The sequence below is a fragment of the Rhinatrema bivittatum genome, chromosome 1, assembly GCF_901001135.1.
Source record: "Rhinatrema bivittatum chromosome 1, aRhiBiv1.1, whole genome shotgun sequence".
Taxonomy (NCBI): Eukaryota; Metazoa; Chordata; class Amphibia; order Gymnophiona; family Rhinatrematidae; genus Rhinatrema; species Rhinatrema bivittatum.
The window spans coordinates 322,201,408-322,224,985 of NC_042615.1; the positions used below are offsets into that span (position 1 = coordinate 322,201,408).

The 23,578-nt window shown below is 41.4% G+C and overlaps 1 protein-coding gene across 1 annotated transcript in view; it reads right to left on the bottom strand.

Annotated features, from left to right (window-relative positions):
• Window positions 1–23,578, bottom strand: part of GRID2 (glutamate ionotropic receptor delta type subunit 2) — a 2,300,191-nt gene that overhangs the window by 1,133,565 nt on the left and 1,143,048 nt on the right. The window contains exon 5 of the mRNA XM_029609341.1: window positions 4,962–5,015. Coding sequence (XP_029465201.1) covers window positions 4,962–5,015 — 54 coding nt within the window. The remainder of the gene's footprint in view (window positions 1–4,961; window positions 5,016–23,578) is intronic.

Sequence of the window (23,578 nt, forward strand, 5' to 3'; positions counted from 1 at the left end):
CTAGCAGAAACCTAAGTAGAATCCATAAGTGGCTCTGTGGGGTCACAGAGGCATTGCCCCCTTGCTCCAAAATGATTCTTTTTTTTTTTTTTTAAACAAAATGAGTGAGAAATCAGGTTGGTGGTGTTTCATGAACAGCAGCAGGTGTCCACACAGTTAGAAGAGGTAGCAACTCTGTTCTCTTATGCTACTGCACTCTTCAGTCTCTGTCTGCATCATCCTTTCCTCTGATCTTCCCATGTAGTATTGACGGCAACATCATGTTTGAAGTGGTTCCCTCCTGCTGATGACACTAAAACTCTGCTAGCGATGACTGGGGAAGATGGGCTCGGAGGGCAGAAGAAAGATGTGTGGTGAGAGGGAAGAGAGAAAGTAGGGGGATAGAGAGAGAGGGAAAGAGATGTGAAGACTGGTGTGAGAAACCTGGAGAGTATTAAGAGATGTGCTGATCAGTGGAGAAGGATTCGGGAGAGCAGACAGGAAAGAAAGGTACAAGGAACTCTGCTGGGAATGGAAAGTGGGGAAGAAATGAGATGAGAGAGAGAGATAAGGGTAGCAGGTCAGAGTAGATATGAATAAGACATGGAGATGATGATAAGACGATGAATGGCAAAAGAGATAAAGATGATTGGAGAGAGATAAATGATGATGAGAATAGTAAGAAGTAAAGAGAAAGAGATAGGATGCAGAATGGTGAGAAAATAAAGAGAAAAATTTAAAAAAATAAAATAATTTAAGGGTTTTAAATGAATGAATGATATTGGAAGTATGACAAATACAGGAGAAAAGAAAAGAATGAAGTGGATTAAGTGGCAGAGGAGATGAGACATGAAGAAAGACCAAGAATCAGTGATGAGGTAGGTCAATGAGTGTAGGAAGCATGCAAATGATGGGTTGTTACGTTTTTGCCTTAATGGCAGCATTGAAGAAGATGTGTGCATAAATGAAAACTTTGTTATATTTACAAGAGCTGATTAGCATCTATAATTGCATTTTATCTGCTCATGTAAGTATTTAACCCACTAAACTGCATTAATATTAAGAAAACCACTTTAACACTAACACTAAATGTGTTAATGCCGCTTTAACACATACTAAACACATTTAGAGCCAACTTTTATAGCAGCTTATGGGCTGCTATAAAGTACATGCAGCCATCAGTCTTACATTTCAAATCAGACTTATGTGTGTAACTTCTCTTTGGAAATTAGCGGGATCGCATGTACCTTAGTGCAGCATAAGTACACACTTACATTTGCTAGAGAGGAGATATAAAATGTCCATGCAGACTTTAGGCACATACTTTTGAAATATGAAAATACATACTAATGATTTCCATTCCCCAGATCCACCTCTTTTCAATACTCATATAATTATGCACAAAATCACTTCCACATGTACGTGTATATGTGTACAATCAAGGGTAAATTTCAAAAAGACCATTAGACTGAATTTCAAAAGCATTTATATACTTAAGTCCAGATTTTAAAAAACCTGTAAGCATAAAACCGGGGGCTTACGCGCGTGGCCGGGCCTTGCGTGTGCTGCGGGCATTTTAAAAAGGGCACAGCCACGCACACAAACCCCAGTGCGTGCATAAGTGCCAGGCCTCTCCGAAGGGGCGGGCTGGGACAGCACTATTGTACGCTGTCCCAATAGCTCACACGCCCGGCAGCCAGCCTGCATGCACAACTTACTTCAGCTCCAGCCCTGAAGTAAGTTGAAAACAACAAAAAAAGAATAGACAGGAAGGGTTTAGGAGTGGGGGAAGAGGGAAGAGGGAGGAAGTTTAGGTAGGGAATTTCCCTTCCAGTTTGCTTCATAAATGGAGTGGACTGGGAGGGAACTGGGGAAGGCCCAATTGTGTCGCTGCGCAGAATTTTAAAAAATTCACACACACCCCTTGTGCGCGCCTCCCACACATGTGGGTGCAGATTGTTAAATCCGGCGCGTATGTGCACATGGCCACCCAATTTTATAACATGCGCGCCGGCGCGCACATGTTATAAAAGCGCATCCATGTGCGTGTGCCGAGAACTGTGTGCACATGGACGCGCACGCGCATCTTTTCAAATCTACCCCTTAAAATTGAGTTTTATATGTATAAATGCACTTTATCGTGTAAGTGGGCATTTCAAAATTGCTGCAATATATGGCACTGAATGGGCCATAGGATATATGAGAGTAAGTAAACTTCATACACATAAATTGATTTTAAAAATTGTTATGCTAGCATGTTACACTTACACACGTAAGTCCTTTGAAAATTCACCTGTATATGTGTAAACTACATTTTACCCACTTATATGCTTTTGAAAATTACCCCCTTTAAAGTGAATTTTAAAAGCCCAACACACGCATTAATTAGGGCAAGTACAAATATGTCTGGCTCACACGCCAAGCGAATTTTAAAAGCTGCCTGGATATGTGCAAAAATGGCACAGCGTGAGCATTTTGGAGGTTTTCATAAAGGGTGTGAGCATGGTTTGGGCGGGGCATGGGCATTTCAGGGCGTGAAGCTGAGATATGCACGTAAATACATTTGCCATGCAGTGTGCGTCGAGGCCCCCTGCCACATAACTTTACTTCTGCTATGGATGCCATGTAAATTATAAAATAAATATACAAAGGAGGATCGGTGGGGTTTTAAGGGTCAGGGATAACTGGGGGGGGATGTAAAGGCCATTAAAATAGGGGGCTTAGAGGACCTAGCTCTTAAATTGGCGAACTGGGGCCGAGTTGGTAAAACTGGAAATGGCTTTGGGGCACGCCCCTTTTAAAATCCCTTGATTTATGCCGTAGAAGCAGCATTTGCCTGCACTTGCGCGTGCCCACTTAAAATCTGGTGCACATGTGAGCACGGCCAGGCTATTTTGTAACATGTGCTCAAATATGCACGCAAGTCATAAAATAGTTGGGTCCTCGGGCGTGGGCCGCTGAACATGCACACAGGTATGCCTGCCCACCAGTTTGAAAATTACAGTCTTAGTGTACAATAGGAATGTTTAATGCATCTTAATGCTTGTATTAGCACTAGTACTTTATAATCAATAGGCCACTAAGTTAATGATATGGATATGTTGAAAGATCCATACTAATGGGAGCATGGGCTTTATACCACACGCACACTGTGCATATCAAAAGCCCCAAGCTAACCATCCCAACGTCTAGAAACATCCCTCTCTGGTGCCTACCTGAATCAACCTCTGAGGGTCCACCCAAACTCCTATCCCTGATCTAAAACAGAGGCCACTCTTGGAGCCCAGGCAGTGACTCCCATGAGCCATGATTTATCAAGCTGTAAAATTTTCTTTTGAGCCCCCCTTCCCCTGCCTCCTCTTCAAATCTAAACAGCAGGATCCTCCAGGGACCCACCCAAGCTACTCACGTCTTCCCGGGTTTAAAAAAAAAAGGCATATCTGGGGTCTCACACTCAATTTCCTCATTCCCCCCACCTGATCTTACCAAACAGCCTTTCCTGGGGACCTCTTGATGACTCCCCTCTTATCCTCACCTTCCTTAATGAACGTACAATATATTTGCCATTCTATAAGGATATGTAGTTCTTATAAAGTCTGAGAAATTGTAAAATGATGCCTGGCAGCATTGTTCAGCATGCAGCGGTGGAGCCGACAAGAGGACCTCCCATTCCTTCCTTCCTTCAAAGACTGGGATTTTCTCCCAAACGCTGGGTACATATAACACATATGTGGGAAAAGGCTGGCAAGGGAGGGAAGCTCCTTGGTATGATCAGAGGGTGAGAGAGTGTGAGTGTGTGTGTGTGGGGGGGGGGGGGGGGGGGAGGGGTCATATATGGGGTCTTGGAGAATCCTGTGTGTTAGAGTGAGAGGTCAGGTGAACTCCCAGAGGGGAGTCTTGGCTTGTTAGGTGTATGGGTTCAGAAGGGCTCAAAAGGCACTGTGGCTATGGTTTTTTTGGAGCGGAGAGGGTGATGGTTGGGCCTGTTTGTTAGACTGGGAGAGCAGGAAATGGTCTATGGGCCACTGAGGTGTTTGGGGGGAAAAGATGGAGTAAGGGCCTTTGTTGGGGAGGGGAATCTCCAAGGATATGACCTCCCACTGTGTTAAATATTAGCTTGCCAGTGCTAACAGCTCTCTGACATTTACCATCTACCCCCTAGGGTGGTGCTAGATTTACTAGGGGGCAATAGTAAATTTAGCAGGCTTTAGTGATTTTGGAATTCAGCTCATTATGACCCTATTTGTATAACCTATATATGTCTGCTTGCTAATTTTGAGCATGATGTAAAATAAATAAAATCCCCAATTTTGAGTGAGTTTTTACCTGCGCTACATCATTTGTATCTAGAATTGCTATTTAGCATGCACAAGTAATTGTTAGCATCCTTTAATAAATCAGCTCCTATATTACTGCAACTGCCGTTCGGTATTGAAAGAATTTTTTTTTTTTTTTTTTTACTTTCCTTTTAATTTAATCAATTGTCTTTGCCAAAACTCCCCTGTGATTGCAGAAAACAGGTTTGAAAACAGATGCAGTTGTTCATGAAAAAAGATGATCTTTGTTTATCCATATTCATGCAGTGCACTAAAAATTTTTAAGTCCACAAGAACATAGGAAGAAACCTGTCTAAAAGTTTCAAGAACAGCATTAAAATACAAATTGAATGCAAGCACTCCACTGGGAAGGACTCACTTTGCCTGCAAAGAAGAACTGTATTTTATCAACTAGATCTCCCCAAGCTGACATGTCAAGAAGAAAGATTACAGATACTCAGTGGGGAAGAGGATTTCATTTACTTTTTTCATATGAAGTCCTTTATATGGAAAAATACTCTTGTTTTAATATATCAGGCAACAACATTGTCAGCATGCCTAAAGTTTGCTATGACTTCTAGTTGGCAAAGTTGGGACAAATTGAAACACTGTCTTTCCTTATGAAAATAAGATTAATACTCGATACAACATTCTATTGTTGGTTACCTCATTTATAATGATCCAGTGGCAGTCAAAAGCAACCAAATTAGTCTCCACGACCTGCAATGGAAAACAAAAGCCATCAGTCAGCAGGGTGATATATGCAAAGCAAAATTAAATTGATGTTCTCTGCAAACGGAGTTAAAAATGAAGCACGGGTTTTTTGTTATTCAGCCAAGGATGTATAACCTTTTGCAATATGCCTTACCGGGTAAACATTTGTTTATGGATTTGTTTTGGTTTTTTTACTTGCTAATTAAACAAGGAAAAATAATTCAGCAAGTATTGTGCATCGAAGACAAGGTTTCAGAGCCCAGTCAAAAGAAAATGACAACTATTTTTCAAAGAAATATAGAATGATAGAAAAAGATAGAAAATAAAAATAGATGGGGGAAACAAAAACAGGATATCTCATAGGAGATACTGCTGCAGGGTGAAAAGCTTGCATTGTGACTTTGAAATACATCTTAGAGTTTCATGGTATACTTTCAAACCTACAACCTTTTTGTTACATACAGTGCTCAACACTCTATATAGAGCAGGTTATCACCGCAACATGAATCACTGGAAAAAAAACATTTGATGAAGGTATTTAAAACAGCCAAGAGGCTTCAAATAAGACACTGCCTTGCCTCATAGAGATGTTCCTACTAGGTATGTGCAGAGCAAAAAGTTTATGTTCATAAGTCCATAAGTCGAAAGGGGGTCCCATTTGCGGTCAATATGGACATATGGAGAATTCCATAAGTTGAGTCTATGTCCATATGTGCAAATAAAAATTTAAACCCCTCACCCTCCTTAATCCCCCCCCCCCCAAGACTTACCACAACTCCCTGGTGATCCAGCGGGGAGTCAGGATGCCATTTCTGAACTCCTTTGCGAGGAGCACGTGACGTTGGTGCCACGTCGGAGTGACGCGGCGTCACGTGATTCCCCGCGGGTTCGCTCCGGGACCCTCGTTGGGCCCAAAAGGAACTTTTGGCCAGCTTGGGGGGGTCAGGAGGCCCCCCCAAGCTGGCCAAAAGTTTATTTTGGGCCCAACGAGGGTCCCGGAGCGAACCCACGGGGAATCACGTGACGTCGGCGCCACGTCGGAGTGACGCGGCGTCACGTGATTCCCCGCGGGTTCGCTCTGGGACCCTCGTTGGGCCCAAAAGGAACTTTTGGCCAGGTTGGGGAGGTCAGGAGGCCCCCCCAAGCTGGCCAAAAGTTCCTTTTGGGCCCAACGAGGGTCCCGGAGAGAACCCATGGGGAATCATGTGACGCCGCGTCACTCCGACGTGGCGCCGACGTCACGTGCTCCTCGCAAGGAGTTCAGAAATGGCGTCCTGACTCCCCGATGGATCACCAGGGAGTTGTGGTAAGTCTTGGGGGGGGGGGGATTAAGGAGGGTGAGGGGTTTAAATTTTTATTTAGGATCAACAATCGCGATTCCAACGTATTCAACATAGCTATGTTGAATAAGTTGGAAATCCGATCGTTTCGCCTCATCACTTTTTTAAGTTAAAAAAAAAAAAGTTGCGTTTTACATTTAAGTTCAAAACGAATGCACACCCCTAGTTCCTACATTTCTGTCTAATTTGTTGGTATGTTTGCTCCAGGGAAAACATTACTAAGACAAAGAAAAATCTAACTTTTGTGAACTTAAAAAAAAATTGCAGCTTGTTTAAAGAATCTGTAAAACATGTGTGGTGAGTTTATTGAATTAATCTGGAAATGTTTTAAAAAAAAATTCTGATGTAAAGCCTTGAATTGGTGAATCTGCATTGAAGTTTGAGCACATTTGCCTGACTGGAGACATTTTCATCAGGCAGAATCAAATTGAATAGCTTTGAATCAGTGAATATGCAGCAAATCTCGTTCCTAGATTCATTGGGGAAAGTTTGACAAATTTGCCAAGCAAATCTAGGAAAAATCCAAAATTATATCATGCTAAAACCAAGCTGAAAGTTCCATACATTTTAAATCTAAAGTTATTATATATTTTTTATTATTATTCATTATTGCTTAACCCTTTTTGTTAAGGGGCAATTTTCAGACTCTGCACTTTGGGACAAAGTCCTTGGTTACTTTCTTTAATCTATGGACTGGGGAGGGTGTGGCCCATCTGTATATTTCTCCTAGTTGCCTTGGTGGTCAACTCCAGGAGTCACCACTACCCAGCTCGAGCTTGATCCCACAACATGCTTCCCTGACTAATCTGACAAATGCTGGGCAGATTGCAGCCCATCTGCATATTTTTCTCAGCTCTCTCAGTGGCTGGCTCCAGAAGTCACCACAACACACTTCGGGCCTTAGTTGCTTCCATCCTGCACACCCCGAGAAGCCAGCTTGGTACTGGGGAGGTTGTAGCCCATCTGCATACTTCTCCCCCCTACCTCAGTAGTCAACTTTGGAAGTCACTACAATCCACCTCAGGCTTGAGCTACTCCTACCCTGTTCTCCCTGACCAGCTAGCGTACTTCTCCTAGTTCCCTTGGTGGTTAACACTTACCACAGCCCACCTTGAGCCTGGCTAGGTACTACGAAGTTGCAGCCTATTTGTATTCTACTTCTAGCTGCCTTGGTGGTCAACTCCAGAAGTCACTACAACACATCGGGGGCCTGAACTGCTTCCACCCTAAGCAGCCAGCCAGGTACTGGGGAGGTTGCAGCCCATCTGTATACTTCTCCCAGCTGCCTTATTAATTAATTCTGGAAATCATGACAACATACCTGAGGTGTGAGTTGCTCCCACCCTCTGTTAGCCAGGTACTGAGGAGGTTTCAGTCCTCTCTTTACTTCCTATGGCTCATTCATATTTTCTCTTTCTGGTGCTAATCCTCCCTCATCCTATTCCCTACTGCAAACTATTACTAACACCAAGTCCAAGTCCATATTCCTATTCTCTTCTTTTTTATCTCAACTGTCATTCTCTCATCTGCACTATGTCCACTGCTCTTGAACTTCGAAGTTATCTTTCTCTCATCCAGCCATCTCCACTCTTTCTTACCGCATCTCATCCTTATCACTATCATCTCACCTCTACCTCTCTTCTTTGCATTCTCCTGCTCCTCCTTCTAATCTCAGCCAGGGATATCAATCCCAATCCTGGTGCTCAAAAGGCAGGATTGGAATTGATATATCAAAATGTAACCCTTCTAATCTTATCACTATTCCCCCTTCTCCTTCATGTTCCCTGAGGTATGCCTACTTTTTTTTTCCAACAAGCTTGCCTATTTTCATGACCTCTTTATCTCTCATACTCTTCACCTCCTTACCTTGACTGAGACCTGCTTCAGTTGCTGCTGTCATAGAAGTTATCTTTTCTCCTGTATATTTCACACAGTAGACTGTGGTTGTGATATTGGACTACTTCTCTCCCCATCCTATAGGTTTCAACACCTTCTTCCATCTCAATTCCACTCTTTTTCTTCCTTTCTCCTTTCTCTATTTCTGTGGATAACATTGTAATTCTCCCAGTCTCTTCAGATTGTAACCTTAGAATCATCTTTTCCTCTCTCTCCTTCTCTACACATACCCGAAACACTGCTAAAATATGACATTTTTTTCTCTATAATATCACCAACATTCATCCCTGTCTTTTTTAACACACTACCAGAACCCTTATCCACTCTCTCATCATCTCTTTCTTAGACAATTGCAACCTACTCCTCACAGGTCTCATCGCTCTCCAATACAATCTCTCCAAAATTCAGCTGCACAACTTATCTTTCACCAGTCACTATACCCACATAACCCCTCTTCTCAAGTCACTACATTGGCTCCTTATCCATTCCCACATACAATTCAAGATCCTTTTACTCTTCAATAAGAGTCTTCACTTTGCAGCTCCTCACTATCTCTCCTCTCTCTCTACACCCTTCCTCAGGCACCCAACTCATCAGGCAAGTCACCTTTATCTATTCCCCTTCTCTTCTACCACCAATTCCTGATGCTGTGTTTTCCACTTGGCTGTACCACATGTTTGGAATAGACTTCCTGAGCCGGTGTATCATACTCCCTCCTTTGCCTTATTTAAACCCCATCTAAAACCCACTTTTTTGAGACTGCTCTTAAATCTTAACCCTGATTGTCACGCTTACAACCTTCATTAATTTTTAACCATTTTTTAATAAATGAAATTTCCAGTCTCTTTTGTCCTGTATGTTTGTCTTGATTAGACTGTAAGCTGTACTGAGAATGGACTGTCCCTTATATTTTTTTGTTCAGTGCTGCAAACAGTACATTGAATAGTACTATTGTAGTGTTAAGTAGTAGTAGTAGTAGTAGTAGGATTATGCAATCAAGTTTCAAAAATTATGCAAGTAATTTCTCTTTGAAATTCTCCATGGTCACAATTTACTTGCAGATTTTGCACCTGTTTATTGATTGGATAGATTTTCAACAAAAGATTGCAAAGGAAATAGCATGTAAATGTAACATATTATTGTAGCAGTTTTCAAAAGCCATTTATCTATGTTAAGTGCACTTAACTTGAGTAAAACTAATTGAAAATTCAATGTCACATATTTTAGCAATTTTTAAAAGCCCATTTACATGGGGAAAGTGGATTTACACATGTAAATCCTGGTTTTAAGTGTGCAAATGTTTTTAAAAATCAGGCCCAATGTGTATAAGCTTGAAAATTCATTCTACATGTGTTATTTTTCAATCCCTCCTAAAACACCCCTTTCCCCTTTTGGAATGCTTCCAATAGCTATGGCTTAATGTATAGATCTTGTGGAACCATACATGCATTATTGGCTGAACTGAGAGCAGTTTTCAGACAGGCAAGTTACTAAAATATATCTCTAACTGCATAAATAGCTTTGAAAATTTTCTTCTTCATATGTAATGAACTTTCAATAAATTCTGCATCATAGCATGTCTGGGCAATCCAAAATTTCCTCTTCCTCATACATCATCAAACATCTTCTTCTGAGGGTGATGTATTAATTATCAAATGATCTGAAACTTGTATTTCCATAGAATTGTCATATATTTTAAAGATGGAGAGAAGGTGGTCTATAAATAGCTAATGGCATATAATTAATCTATTCTCCATCATTTGACTTCCTACTGTCTGTTCGCAAACCTTTCTACTCCATTGAAAGAACACTACCTTGCATCACAATTAACATTCACTAAACTTACTATATTAAACAATCTACTATTCTCATTCCTGTAGTTTTATTCTGCACATTATAAAGAGTGAGGTGGAAGAACACAGGCAGTATTATCAGGGGAAAAAAAGGGAGGTGGTGAGGGCAGCTTGAAGAGTAAAGGTCCAGAGAGGAGAAAATTATCCAGACAATAAAAAGAGGAGCTAAATCCTTATTTAGATATGAAGGAGAAAGAGAGAGGTGAAAAACCAAAGTGAGGAATAGCTAAGATACAGGGAGAACATGGGATTTGTGAACAGGAGAACCAGCAAAAGGTAGAAATCTTACATACGTATGCTCTTTTGCAAGGTATTTGCAGAAAAAGGGGAAGTGATGGATCCAAGCTGGTAAACAGCATTGATAAATGTGTTATGATTACAAAGCAAATTACACAAGAGGTTGCATTTAAAGGACTTATATAAACCAGATAGGATAAGTCCATGGGGCCACATGATGTATATCCCAGATACTAAATAATCTAAATAATATGCAAACTACAACCCTCACATCTATAGTCAACTTGCCTTGGAAGATGGATAGGTTTATGAGGGACTGAAAGGGAGCAATACTGGCAACAAGAAAGAACTGGATAACTATTATCAGTACCGAGCAAAAGTGTGGAAACACTAGAAAGAAAAAAATAGTGCAACACCATGAAACAAGTAGAGTATAAAACACCAACAACATGAATTCACGAAGGAAAGATCCAGGGAGACAAACTTGATTAAGTTCTGCCATGACGTGGCATGGGCATGGATCAGGGAGATCTGGAGAATGTTGACTGTCTGTTCCACATAGAAGACTGGTAAGTAAGCAGGACCATTTGGGAGGGGGTCAGAAAGTTGTTAATTAGTTGATGCCTGAATTTTCAAAAGCAGAGATATCATCAGCAGGAGTTACTGTTACCTCTCTATATATCACAATGCAGGGAAAATGGAATGAAATGGCTCTTCATGAAGAAAGGTTAAGTTAGGTCTCTTTACCTTGCAGAAAAGATGGCTGAGTGGGGATGATATAATAAAAATTTATATCATCATGAGTGGTCTGGAACATTTCATAAAGGATAATTATTTACTCTTTCAAATTGTGCTAGGAATAAGGAATACTTAATGAAAATAATTCATAGCAGATTTAAAATAATTTGGAAAAAGTGCATTTTCAGTCAACACACAAGGGGGCGCTAGGGATGACTACGCGTCCCTATGCTTCCTTGGCCCAGGAGACTTGGCTCTGTCAGTGGGTTCAGGAAACCAATGCTCGAGTGTCAGTTTTCCAAACCCACTGAGCCATCGGTAAGGAAATTGGACGCTGTTAAAATTGATCCTCTGTTCTCCTAACCGGACCTGCTGGCACATTTTTTTTTAACATTTCTTTTCATACATTTGTGGTTCCTCTGACTTAATATTGCTAGGAAATTAAGTTGGAGGGTGTACAGAATAGCAGTATTTTCAGCTTTTCTGTACACATTTTAGGGCTGCAGATTGGCTGCACATTTTACTTTTGATATTCCGAGTGACTAACTAATAGCCTCATCAACATGCATTTACATGTGATGAGCGCTATTAGTTTCCGGAGGTTTGGCAATGCATTTTTGACGTGCTAAACCTCTTACAGTTAAGGGGTAATAGACGTGCGTCAAAAACATGCAGCCAGCCTCAAGTGAAACAGTGCGCATGGCTGACTGCAGTTTACAGAATCGACCTGTAAATGAGATGACTTAGTTGATCTGAAAAAGCAAGGAATGCATTGGAGTCAATGCTGTGAGAACTCTGGAAGCAGGATACCAATGAGGGGAGTCAGAGAATGAAAATCAAGTTCTGGCAACTTGCTAATAGGAAGCCTGGAAACATACTGCATGTATTCATATAGGAACCAAGATGGCAGCTAGTAGGATGTATGGCTATAGAGCTGGGAAGACTTACCAGATAGTCCCAGAAACACAAAGAGGCACCTGCTGGTGAGAGTAGAGAACTGCCTATTGGGACCTCACAGTACACCCCCTTTCAGTAATGGCCTTTGGACATCCCTTAGGCTATCTTACAAGAAATCTCCTTAGAAGATGAGATGCATAAAGATCATTAGCATAAACCAAAGACCTCTTCTCTGGAACATAAACCATCCAATGAACCAGATCCTGTGTTCTTTTATGGAATACTCTGGAATCTAGACCATGCAATACATTGTGGTCTACCCATTGCCCAAGGATGCAATACATTGTGGTCCACCCATTGCCCCCCTAATATAAGATCTTGCTAAGACAAACTGAATGATGAAATATGCTAATTTTATTTATTTATGTATTTATTTAAACTGATTTATAGCCTGATTATAGAGGATACACCTCAATAAGTTGATTACAATGCAGAACAATAAAAAAATGTATACAATATTTATTTATTTATTTTATTTATTTGGAATTTTTTATATACCGATAGCCATTTGCACATCGTATCGGTTTACATACAACTAATAAATATCCCACAAATCAATGGAAAGAAATGACTTTGATGGATGGACACAACAAGTCTGGCTACTAATATATTTGACTTGAATCAGTGTCCCAGTACATAAGTATGTGTTTGATGTATAACCCCATCCTGGGGAGCTAACTGCACTCCGATGGGGACATATTGTCTCTTTGCGGCTGGAACCACTCCTGACTAGCTCTTTCACAGACTCTCTTTCCCCCAATATTGGAATTCTTTGTTGGTGGTGGGGGGAAAGACTTAGGGGCCGATACTCAGCCGATGAGCGGCTAATTAAATTACCTGTTTATAGCTATCCGGCTAAGTTAATAGGGATATTCAGCAGCGTGGCTGCGTCACTGAATATTCTTGGTTATCTTAAAGTTAACTGGTTTAAGTCTATCCGGCTAACTTTAAGATAGCCCTATGGGCCAACCATAATTAGCCGCACTGGATAAGTGGCTAACTCTGAATATGAGACTTAGCCACATAACTTCTGTGTCTAACTCTGGCCCACCCTGAAACACTTTCTGCCTGCCCCTGAATTTAGGCACATATGGCGTTGAATATCACCGTCTAGCCATTTAGATGAATAACTTTTCAGTTATCCATCTAAATGGTTTCCTAATATCGGCATCTTAGCTTTCAGGGCCCAGAGTGACGGAGGTGACTTTTTCAACTCTTTTCCCTGGGAGAGGTATGTAAGTGCTAAAAAAACCCCAACAAACAACCCACAAGAGCCACAAGTTGTGTGTCCAAAAATAAATTACTTTCCTTGAGATAAGTAGGTGAAATATGGCAAAAGTAAATCAGTCCTCAGTACCACAGGAGCTCTGTTAATTTCTGTTTCCTCACTATCTGTGCATGGGTATCTCTGCTCCAGTTCAGGGGACTTTCTCACCTCCAGGTCTTGTCTAAGCGAAGACCCTAAGTGGGAAGGAAAACCCCTTTCAAAACGAGGAGCTAAGGCAGGCAAGTAACAACAAGGAGGCAAATAAGGGAGGGAACAAGGCAAGACACTGAGACAGAGAAGCAACACGCACTGCAGGAGCAGGAGGACCTGTTACTGAGGCGCCGATGAATGCAACAGCTGGGTTTAAATAGCCAACTTCCCATGATGCCATTGAAGTGTGCCGATGAAGGTTTCCCACCACGGGGCCCATATCAAAGATGAGAGCACATGCAGGAGTGGTGGCATCTGTGCCACAAAGAGGACAGCATGGCATCAGGGTGGGTCAGCAGCATCCTGGGTTGAGTGTGGCCAGTTGCGGGGCTGTCTAGCTGCAAGGCAAATGTTACAGGAGTTGCTTCTTGCCTTGGGTCACCACCATACCTCTTTCCTCATTAAGGGTATAGAGGGGCAGGTCTTCTCCAACCTAGACAGCTCCAGACATAGGGTTCCCTGTGCCCTGAATTCAGGTGGTACACTGAGTCTCATAAGGCTCCTACCACAAAAATACAAAATCTCAAAAAATAACCCAAAGGAAAGCCCCAGTCAATGGACTGGTAGGAACCACCTCACTGACTTTGCTTAGTATCAAGTAGGACCTGAATTTATTGCACATAGCAGAGAGAGAGAGACTAACAATAATGTCTGTATACTTGGTAGGTATTTATACCTCTATATGAGGCCCACATAGTTACTCGAGGTGAGGTTTAGGTAGGAGTGTAGGGGTTGGGGCCACTTTGAAATTCAGAGTGAGACATACGAACAGAACAGTGCACTCTTGTGAAGATTTGATGACCTTCAGAGTGAGAAAATTCATCCAAAGATGAGATTTGTGCAATGTTCTCTCAACCTAGCTTGATGGATGCTCTACCTGGGTAACATCAAGCTAGGTTGAGAGAAAATTGCACAAATCTCAACTTTGAGTGAGTTTCCTCACTTCAAAGGTCATCAAATCTTTACAAGAGAGCACTGTTCTGTTCGTATGTATCACTCTAAAAGTCAAAGTGGCCCCTGACCCCTACGCTCCTACCTAAACCTCACCTCGAGTAACTATGTGGGCCTCATATAGAGGTATAAATATCTACCTAGTATGAGGGCATTACGGCTAGTCTTGCGCTCTCTCTCTTTCTCTAACCCCAGTGGTTGTAGGTAGAAATTACAATTCTGGTACTTAGTGTGAAACAGTTATCACAATTTGCAGTAATACCTATGCGAAGCACTAAGATAGGCAGTTTATCACAAAGTGCACTATTACCATAAAACATACCCCTTTTCCTATCACATGCAATATTTAGTGCATTTTAATAAATCCAGGCCTAAGATAGTTAAACTACAGCCATTCGTGGTAATCAGTCTGGAGGATCTATTACAGATGCAAATACTGATAAATTACTTTAATTGAAAAATAAAATCTGAATTGTGGTATGTTACTGTACTACCTGATATGTTTGCTGCTACAGAAAACATACCCCATGTTTTACTTTGTTTAAAGAATAGTACCTTTTATGAGATAATTTTTCTAAACTATGTCCTTATCAAATCTGAGGGCATCTAACAACAAGCCAATGGCAATTATCTAATAATGCCCACTGCTGAGGGCACAGTTGCTTATAGAAGACACAAATTAAAATAGTTTAAATGTTTAAAATTTTCTTTTGTTATTTTAAACCACCAGGAAGTTTCTTCTCTCAGGTAATGCTTACTGTATCTAGCCAGTCTCACATGGCTCTCACCTTTTTGCTCTTTCTTCCTTGGGGTGTAGGGATTTGGACTGTAGTCCTTTGTGCATGTCTCTATTCTTCTATAATATTTTTTTTCACATCTTGGCACACAGTATATTTTAGGGCTCTCATGGCTATTTCTGTTCTCACTTTTCAGACATTCCCTGGGACCATTCTCTTCTTCAGAAAGTTTCAAATATGTTTGTGCATAGAGGATATATAAATCAAATTTTGTTTTTGCTCACTTTTAGCAAATGCTCTTTCATCATCCTTCTGTATTCATGTTGTATATCAAATAGCATCTGAAATTTCCTGCGAGCCATGCAGCAGTCATATACTTTCCTCATTTCTTAACAGTCTCTCCTTTCAGTTAGGTCAGATCACCCCAGTTCAGTTCAAAACTCAGGTGTACTTTTGGACATTGGTTTACCATTTCCTTCTCCTATCACAATATCGACAAAGTCCTGATGATATTAACTAGATAGTATTTCCAGCACTATTTGACCTAAAAATGTACCAAATATTTTTTTTAGATGTGCTATGATTTTACAGTATTATCCTTGCCCTTGTTAGACTTTTTGTCTTTAAACTCAAAGCACTACTGTTTATCCAGAAAGCATCTACATTCTCTACGTTCAGTAACTTCACTATTCTCACACTAGCTCCCTATAAAGAAATATGCACTGTCTGTCTCTCAACCAGAAGCAGAATCAAGTTTTAAATTCCTCATTTTGTAAACCACTCTTTTTGCATGTTTTTCTTTCCCAGAATTCCTCTAGTAGCATATTCAGGCAAAATCTCTCTGATCTTACTGCAGTTTTTGACTCTCCATCTCCACTACTGACCCCTCCCCTCCTTCCTTGGTTCTTTTCACTTAAGGGCCTTATCTATACATTATCACTCTAATTGTCCTCCAGCATGACAATCATCTTTTATTACCACTTGCTGTCTTTTTGAAATCGCCAAAAACTAATCTCTTCTTTAGCACATTTCAATCAGAAGTCCCCATTATATATTTGTTTTCATTCACCCGTGTTCTTTATTGCAACATTTTCTTCCTTCCACTGATATATAAGGGTCTTCTTGTGCAATTTCTCTGTAATGGCATTTTGGAAAACAGTACCAGGTAAGTGTTCAAGCAGTAATGACAATAATTCATCTGTTGCTTGGATAAAAAAATGTTGTTTTAATTGAACATATTGGCAGAAAGAGAAAGGCAAGTTAGATAAAATAGCCACAAATGAGAACTATATTAAGTTACATAATGTAATGGTGTTTTGATCTTGACATAAGAGAATAAGAGATAACGGAATTGAGTCCTCCATTTTTTTATTTGTCCTTGTTAAAGTCAACCTAGGAAAAGAGAAACAGCTTTGATTGCTGTAGCAACATGGTATGATAGTTATGAAATTGAATCTACAGATCTGCAGATCTAAAAACTCGTATCCATAGGCAGTTCAAGTCACTATATGAGCAATTTACCAATGTAATGTGTTGATTCACTGAACTTGTAGTTAATTGGCCCTTATTTAATAAAAGCAATTTTCCAAAGGCACAGAATGGACAAAAGCTTTTTTTTTTTAAGAAAGGTCCTTTGAGCTATATTGTTTAACATAGATTAAGGGCCAGCCTGGTGACTCAGTGGTAGAGCTGCACACTGCCATGCCAGAGATCAGCATGTGATTCCAGGGACAGGCCTCTGGTCCCCAGATTGAGCAGGTCTGGAGATGTGCCATAGATAGCATTCACAGTGCTTGGAAGGAGGGAGCTTCAGTCTCCTTTCAATGGTGCAATCTAGCAGGCAGAGGCCCAAGTTAGCTTAATTCTGGAGGAAGCTGCAGTTAGTATGCCATAACCGAGGACTGTCACCACAATGGCTGAACTGAGTTTGGAGAGGGATTTAAAAATAGGGGGGGGGGGGGCAAAATGCAAGGAGCTAATAATGAAGGTAGGGATACACAGGGGGGGAATTTTCATTTTGATTCACATTTTCATTGGGTTCAGATTTTGGTTCGTTTAGAGGTAAATTTATTAAAATATTTATTCATGTACAACTGGAAGTTACACACATATGGCCCGATTTTCAAAGGCCAATGTGCATAAAAAATGGGAGATAAAGGCCACGCACATAATCTCCCAGTATGCGCAGAAGAGCCGGCTTCAACAAAAGTGCAGGACGGAGGAGGGCTGGGACAGAGTCTGAGGGGGGGCGTGAGCGGGCCGGGACAGCACCAGTAGGCACTGTCCTGGTGAAGCGTGCACAGGCAGCCGGCCAGCCCGCACAAACTATTACTGTTCCGGAGAACAGGTAAGTATTGAAATTTAAAAAAAAAAAAAAAACTAGTTAGAGGGGTTTTAAGGGTCGGGGAGGATAGGGGAAAAGGCAGGAAGGGCAGGTAGGGGGTTGAGGAATTTCCCTTCCAGTCCGCTCCTTTATATGTGATTTTTTGACCTGTAAAAGTACCTTCTAGGTACACCTGGCCAGAACCTACATCAATAAACATTTGTATGTATTTTTATGATTTAATGTAACCGAAACTTAATGGCACCTGTTAGAATGTACTATAGTACGCTTACTCCAAACTTTCTTATGTGCCTACATGTAAACCGTTGCGATGGTATATAACTTAGCAACGGGATAGAAAAGACGTTAAATAAATAAATAAATAAATAAATAAATAGATAGATAAATAAATAAATAAATAAAATCCAGCCTCCTCAGGTCCCATGGCTTTTTTATGGTTGAACTTTTTTTATTGAAGAAATAAAACAGAGATGGACAAACAAAACCAGGTTTGTCTCTCCTTCGCCACCATCCACCTCACTGATTTGGTCAATATAAGTTGTAGGAAGCCTACCAGATAGATCCAGCTGCGTGAACACATTCATGATAACCAGGATTTTGCATTTTTACTATAATTACAGCATTAGTGTTTATTTTATTTGTGAAAAATGATATTCCACTGCTTGTAGACCCTTTTAGACTTTAGGAGGAGAGCTTAAGGCACAAGCAGAAAGAATAAGGAAAGAATGATTTTGGATTATTTTTTTAAAATATAAAATACACATTTAATATATTATCAAATGCCTGTTTAATTTCCAGAAACTGTTTTTTGGTATGAGGCTACCTCAGATACAATTTAATTTGCTGCATTTAACTCTTCTGGGATATTTGGCTTTTATTTTTGTTTTTTTTTTTAAGATAACCAACTTTCTAACCTTTTCTTAAGAAAGCTTCACTATATTCATTAAAAACATTTCTGGTTGCTATTAAACTTCAAAATTCATTCAGCTTTGAGAATTAGGATTTATTTTATTTTTTCTGTGGAAAAAAATGCCATGGGACTGCCACTATTTCTCCTAACATCCTCTAGTGGACACAGATCTTTGATTGAAAGCTCACTTTGATTATGCAACTTGCAACATAAAGAATACTTCGCAGTGGGGCAGGGAGTTGAAGGGAGAGATAGCGCAGCAGGTAGTGCATTACAGATGTGCGCTGGTTTTCAGTTAAGATTACTGTTAAAATCAGATTGCAGAATTCTAATCTGAAGGTGAATACAAGAGCTGATAATGTGTCTTTACTACTTGTAAATTTGACACAATTTTTTCATTGTATGAACCACCAATCAAAACCCAAATATGATTAGAGGAAGGGAATATAATTGGGTGTTAAAGAGTATATATCAGAACACCATTAAAAGACCAGGACCAGGCATTTAGCCTGGTCAACCTTAAGGCACAGCCCAAAAGGGAATCCTGGTCACAGCATACTTCCCTAATCAGGGGAATAAGAGAGCTGATCCAGGAAGGGACAGGCTCCAGAGAGCTGACTGTAGGAAAGAGTATGCCAAGGCTGCCTACTGTTCTTAGTTTAAATCCTGCTGAGGTAGGCAGGTCTTTTTCTGCTTTTGTGTTTTTGTAAATAATAAAAGAATTCTGTGAAGAAAGGCTAGAGTCCAGAGTGGTCTGTTTTCTGGCACCCTACTTAAGCCTAGGCCTTTTCTTGTGGTATTGGACTGTTTAATAACCTATGGTAAGAAAGAGAATTCCTGTACCGCCTAACTGCAAATTGTTCAATGCAGGATTTACTAAATTGTGATCTAAGAGTATTACAGTTTAGTAAATTCTGCATTGCCCTCCCCCCATCCCCATTAAAGTGTACTACCATGGTGGGCAAAGATCACCTATTGCAACCATGGTAACACGTTTGCCATGGTGATGGGTGGGAGTGGCATGTTTAAATGTCATGGCATTTTTTTTAAAATCCTCCATTTTGGAAAGTCACAAAATGCTCCACACCCAAGGAAAGATAAGGTGCATTTGCCCTTCTCCATTAAAACCAATATTAAACAAGACCTTGCTTCTTGGCTGAAATTCTGCATTGCCCTCCCCCCAGCCCCAATTAGTTCCCAAAATTGAAGTCCCTCCACTGAATGCACCCCATCCCACTGTATCAAACACTTCCAAAATTCCCCCTTATCCCAAACATGTCCTAGATTTTTATGGAGCAGGAGGGATGCTGACTCAATCCCACGCCACCAGCACCAAGATTCAAAATAGTGAAAGCTGATCCCTCAGGCTCTCCTTTGTCACTCATGGTGGGAGGGCTAGGGGTGCATAGGAGGGGCTGGGATTGAAGGGCTTTAATTATGGAGAACTTGGGTAGAGAACAGAGTTTCAGGCAATGCAGGGCTCAGAGTATTTTTTTCGTGAAGATGAGAGGAAAATTGAAAAGAGGTTAATACCAGGGAGGTGAATAGGGAGGCCAGGGGGACTTATCTTTTGTCTGCAAGGATAGGAAATTAGGTTTCTGCTTGAAGAATGGCATTTCTATCTGTCATAGGGCTGGAGGGGGCATGGTGGGTTCTAGAGGTCAGAGAAAGTCCACAAGTTCCACATCTTCTCTGCAGAGAGACTGAAAGATTGGGAGAGGAATTTAGATAGACCTAAGCTGGTTGTTTAATTTTATATGTGCTCTGAGAGCATTGGCAGGCATTTTAGTCAAGACATGCTAAGAAGAAACAAATCACAGTGGCTGGATTAAAGGAACCAGTGGCAAGGGGTTTAAAGGATCTGTGGTCGTGAGGCAATAATGTACCCATGGTGTTCCCACCCTTTGCAGACAGACGAAAAAAGCCATGACATGCTCGCAAGGTTCTCACCCTCCATGGGCAGAAGAAATAAACCACTATGGCCCAGTGATGATGCACCAGGAGGTTTCCCACATCCCCATGAATAGAAGAAAAGAAACATGGTGGTTGAAGAAGGATAGTGCCTCCTTGGATCCTATCCCACAGCAGCCAAAGAAAGAGAGGACAGCTACAGACCTCATTCCGCAGTGGCCAGTGAAGCCTGCAGCATGGCCACCACAGATCACATCCTGGGTGACTGAATGAGTTTGATGGTAGCTGAAGAAGAGGCCCTAAGAGAGAGAGTGTATGTGTGTGTGTATATGTGTGGGGGTGTGGGGTGTTTGTGTGAGAGTGTGTGTGTATTAGGGATGTGAATCGTTTTTTGACGATTTAAAATATCGTCCGATATATTTTAAATCGTCAAAAATCGTTAGGGCCACGATACAATACCAATTTCCCCGATTTATCGTTAAAAAATCGTAAATCGGGGGAAGGGGGAGGGCAGGAAAACCGGCACACTAAACCCCCTAAAACCCACCCCCGACCCTTTAAATTAAATCCCCCACCCTCCCGAACCCCCCCCCCAAATGCTTTAAATTACCTGGGGATCCAGCGGTGGTCCAGAACAGCGGCGGTCCGGAACGGCCCCCTCAATTGAATCCTGTTGTCTTCAGCCGGCGCCATTTTCCAAAATGGCCACCGCAAAATGGCGGCAGCCATAGACGAAAACGATTCGATGCAGGAGGTCGTTCCGGACCCCCGCTGGACTTTTGGCAAGTCTTGTGGGGGTCAGGAGGCCCCCCAAGCTGGCCAAAAGTTCCTGGGAGTCCAGCAGGGTTCCGGGAGCGATTTCTTGCCGCGAATCGTTTTCCGTACGGAAAATGGCGCCGGCAGGAGATCGACCACAGGAGGTCGTTCAGCGGGGGTTCCGGACCGCCGCTAAACGACCTCCTGCAGTCGATCTCCTGCCGGCGCCATTTTCCGTACAGAAAACGATTTGCGGAAAGAAATCGCTCCCAGAACCCCGCTGGACTCCCAGGAACTTTTGGCCAGCTTGGGGGGGGCCTCCTGACCCCCACAAGACTTGCCAAAAGTCCAGCGGGGGTCCGGAACAACCTCCTGCGTCGAATCATTTTCGTCTATGGCCGCCGCCATTTTGCGGCAGCCATTTTGGAAAATGGCGCCGGCTGAAGACAACAGGATTCAATTGAGGGGGCCGTTCCGGACCGCCGCCGTTCTGGACCACCGCTGGATCCCCAGGTAATTTAAAGCATTTGGGGGGGGGGGTTCGGGAGGGTGGGGGATTTAATTTAAAGGGTCGGGGTGGGTTTTAGGGGGTTTTAGTGTGCCGGCTCACGATTTTAACGATTTTCACGATAGTTTACACACCCAAACGGCAACAATACGATTCCCTCCCCCTCCCAGCCGAAATCGATCGTTAAGACGATCGAGGACACGATTCACATCTCTAGTGTGTATGAATGTATGTGTGTGAGTGGGAGCCTTTGTATCTATGTGTATGTAAAACTGTGAGAGTCTGTGTATGTGTGAGAGGAAGAACACATGACAGCATGAGCATATATGTGTGTGCGTAAGTGGGAGCCTGTGAGACTGAGTGCATGTGAGAGTCTGTGTGTATGTATGGGAGGGAGCTTGTTAGAGAAAGCATGTGAGAATGAGAGCCTGTGTATGAAAATGAAGCCTGTGGGTGTATGTAAGGGAGGAAGGAAAGGAGACAGGAGAAGAGAGAAGAAACAGACACAGAAAAGAGACCTTGAAAAAAGGAATTAGGAAAAGACTGACAAGAGGAAAGTAGGGAAAAAAAAGACTGGGACCAAGCTATTAGAAAAATAAAAAATTCAGACAACAAAGGAATAAAACATTTATTTTGGGTTTTTAGCAATTGGAATATGCCAATTTTGGGAATGTTTAGTTCTTATATTTTTGTATTTTGCTCTTCCTTCAGAGTTTCACTGTTCAGAGTTTGTTTTTTCTGGCTTCCAGTGTGATTATTACTGATGTATACAAAAGACTTTAATGCTTAAAATATAAATTTAACAATACTCAGAGCCTTGGAGTTAATCTTTCTCCATCCTTATTCCCAATAGGGAATTCTGGACTTAGAAGGTCTTAATGTTAGCAAGGAGATTTTGGACTATCTAAAGCCCTACAATTAAAAGATGATCCTGAGTCTCCTTAGGAAAGTTTCTATCCCAGGTGTTACATTAATAAATATATAAAAAAATAATACAGATTAATAATGGATGAATGAGAAGGGAGGGGAAGAAAGGGAAGGGGCTTAGAGAAGAAGGACAGAGGAGGAGTGTGTGAGAGAGAAGGGGTGAGAGGGAAGGGATAGGGTGAAAGGAGAGGGATAGGAAAGGGTGAGGGGTGAGAGGGATGGGGCGAAAAGGGTAAGAAGGAAAGGGTTGCAAGGAGATGAGTGAGTGATAGAAGGGGGAGAGGAGGGAAGGAAAGGGAAGGGATGAGTGAGTGACAGAGAGAAAGGAGAGTGGATGAATGACTGAATAAGAGGATATGTATGTTTAGCAGAAATACATGTAATTATGGAGGGAGATGGTGTGTTGAAGATAGATAGCATAAGGTGAAAAATGGAAACAATGAAAGAAGAAGAACTGGGGTCTTTTGCCTACTCTTTAAATTATAGGCGTACATTCCACTGAATTTTTTTTTTGCTTGCATAATTTTTTCTGTGGAATTTATTTCCTTATAGAATTTGCAAGAAATTTAAGCCTTGGAGTAAAGTTGCATTATTTTTTTCTTCCAACACTTTTGAACTACCAGATCTATTGTAATACACCCCTAATGGACAATAGCTGATACCCAGGGGTTATTATTTTTTCCTGAATTTATTTATCATTGCTTTCCTAGAATTACAACTCCAGTTAGTGAACAAATTCAGACTGAACTGCAATATAAAATAAAGTAAAAGTGTACACTAAAACAGAACACAACAAAGATTAAATGGCAAAGTTCAATACATAATTGCCCCAAAACCCCCAGCTATCACTGCCCCACTCATCACAATAGGCAAATTCCTGCTACTTATAGCCAGAAAGATCTAGAAATCATCAGTTCTTCAAACAGCTGAGAAAATCCCCACTTTTACTGTTTTTCTGAAAATAAAGTAATTTATTACAAGCCTAATATCTAGAGGCATGCTGTTCTACAGCACAGGGGTATACACT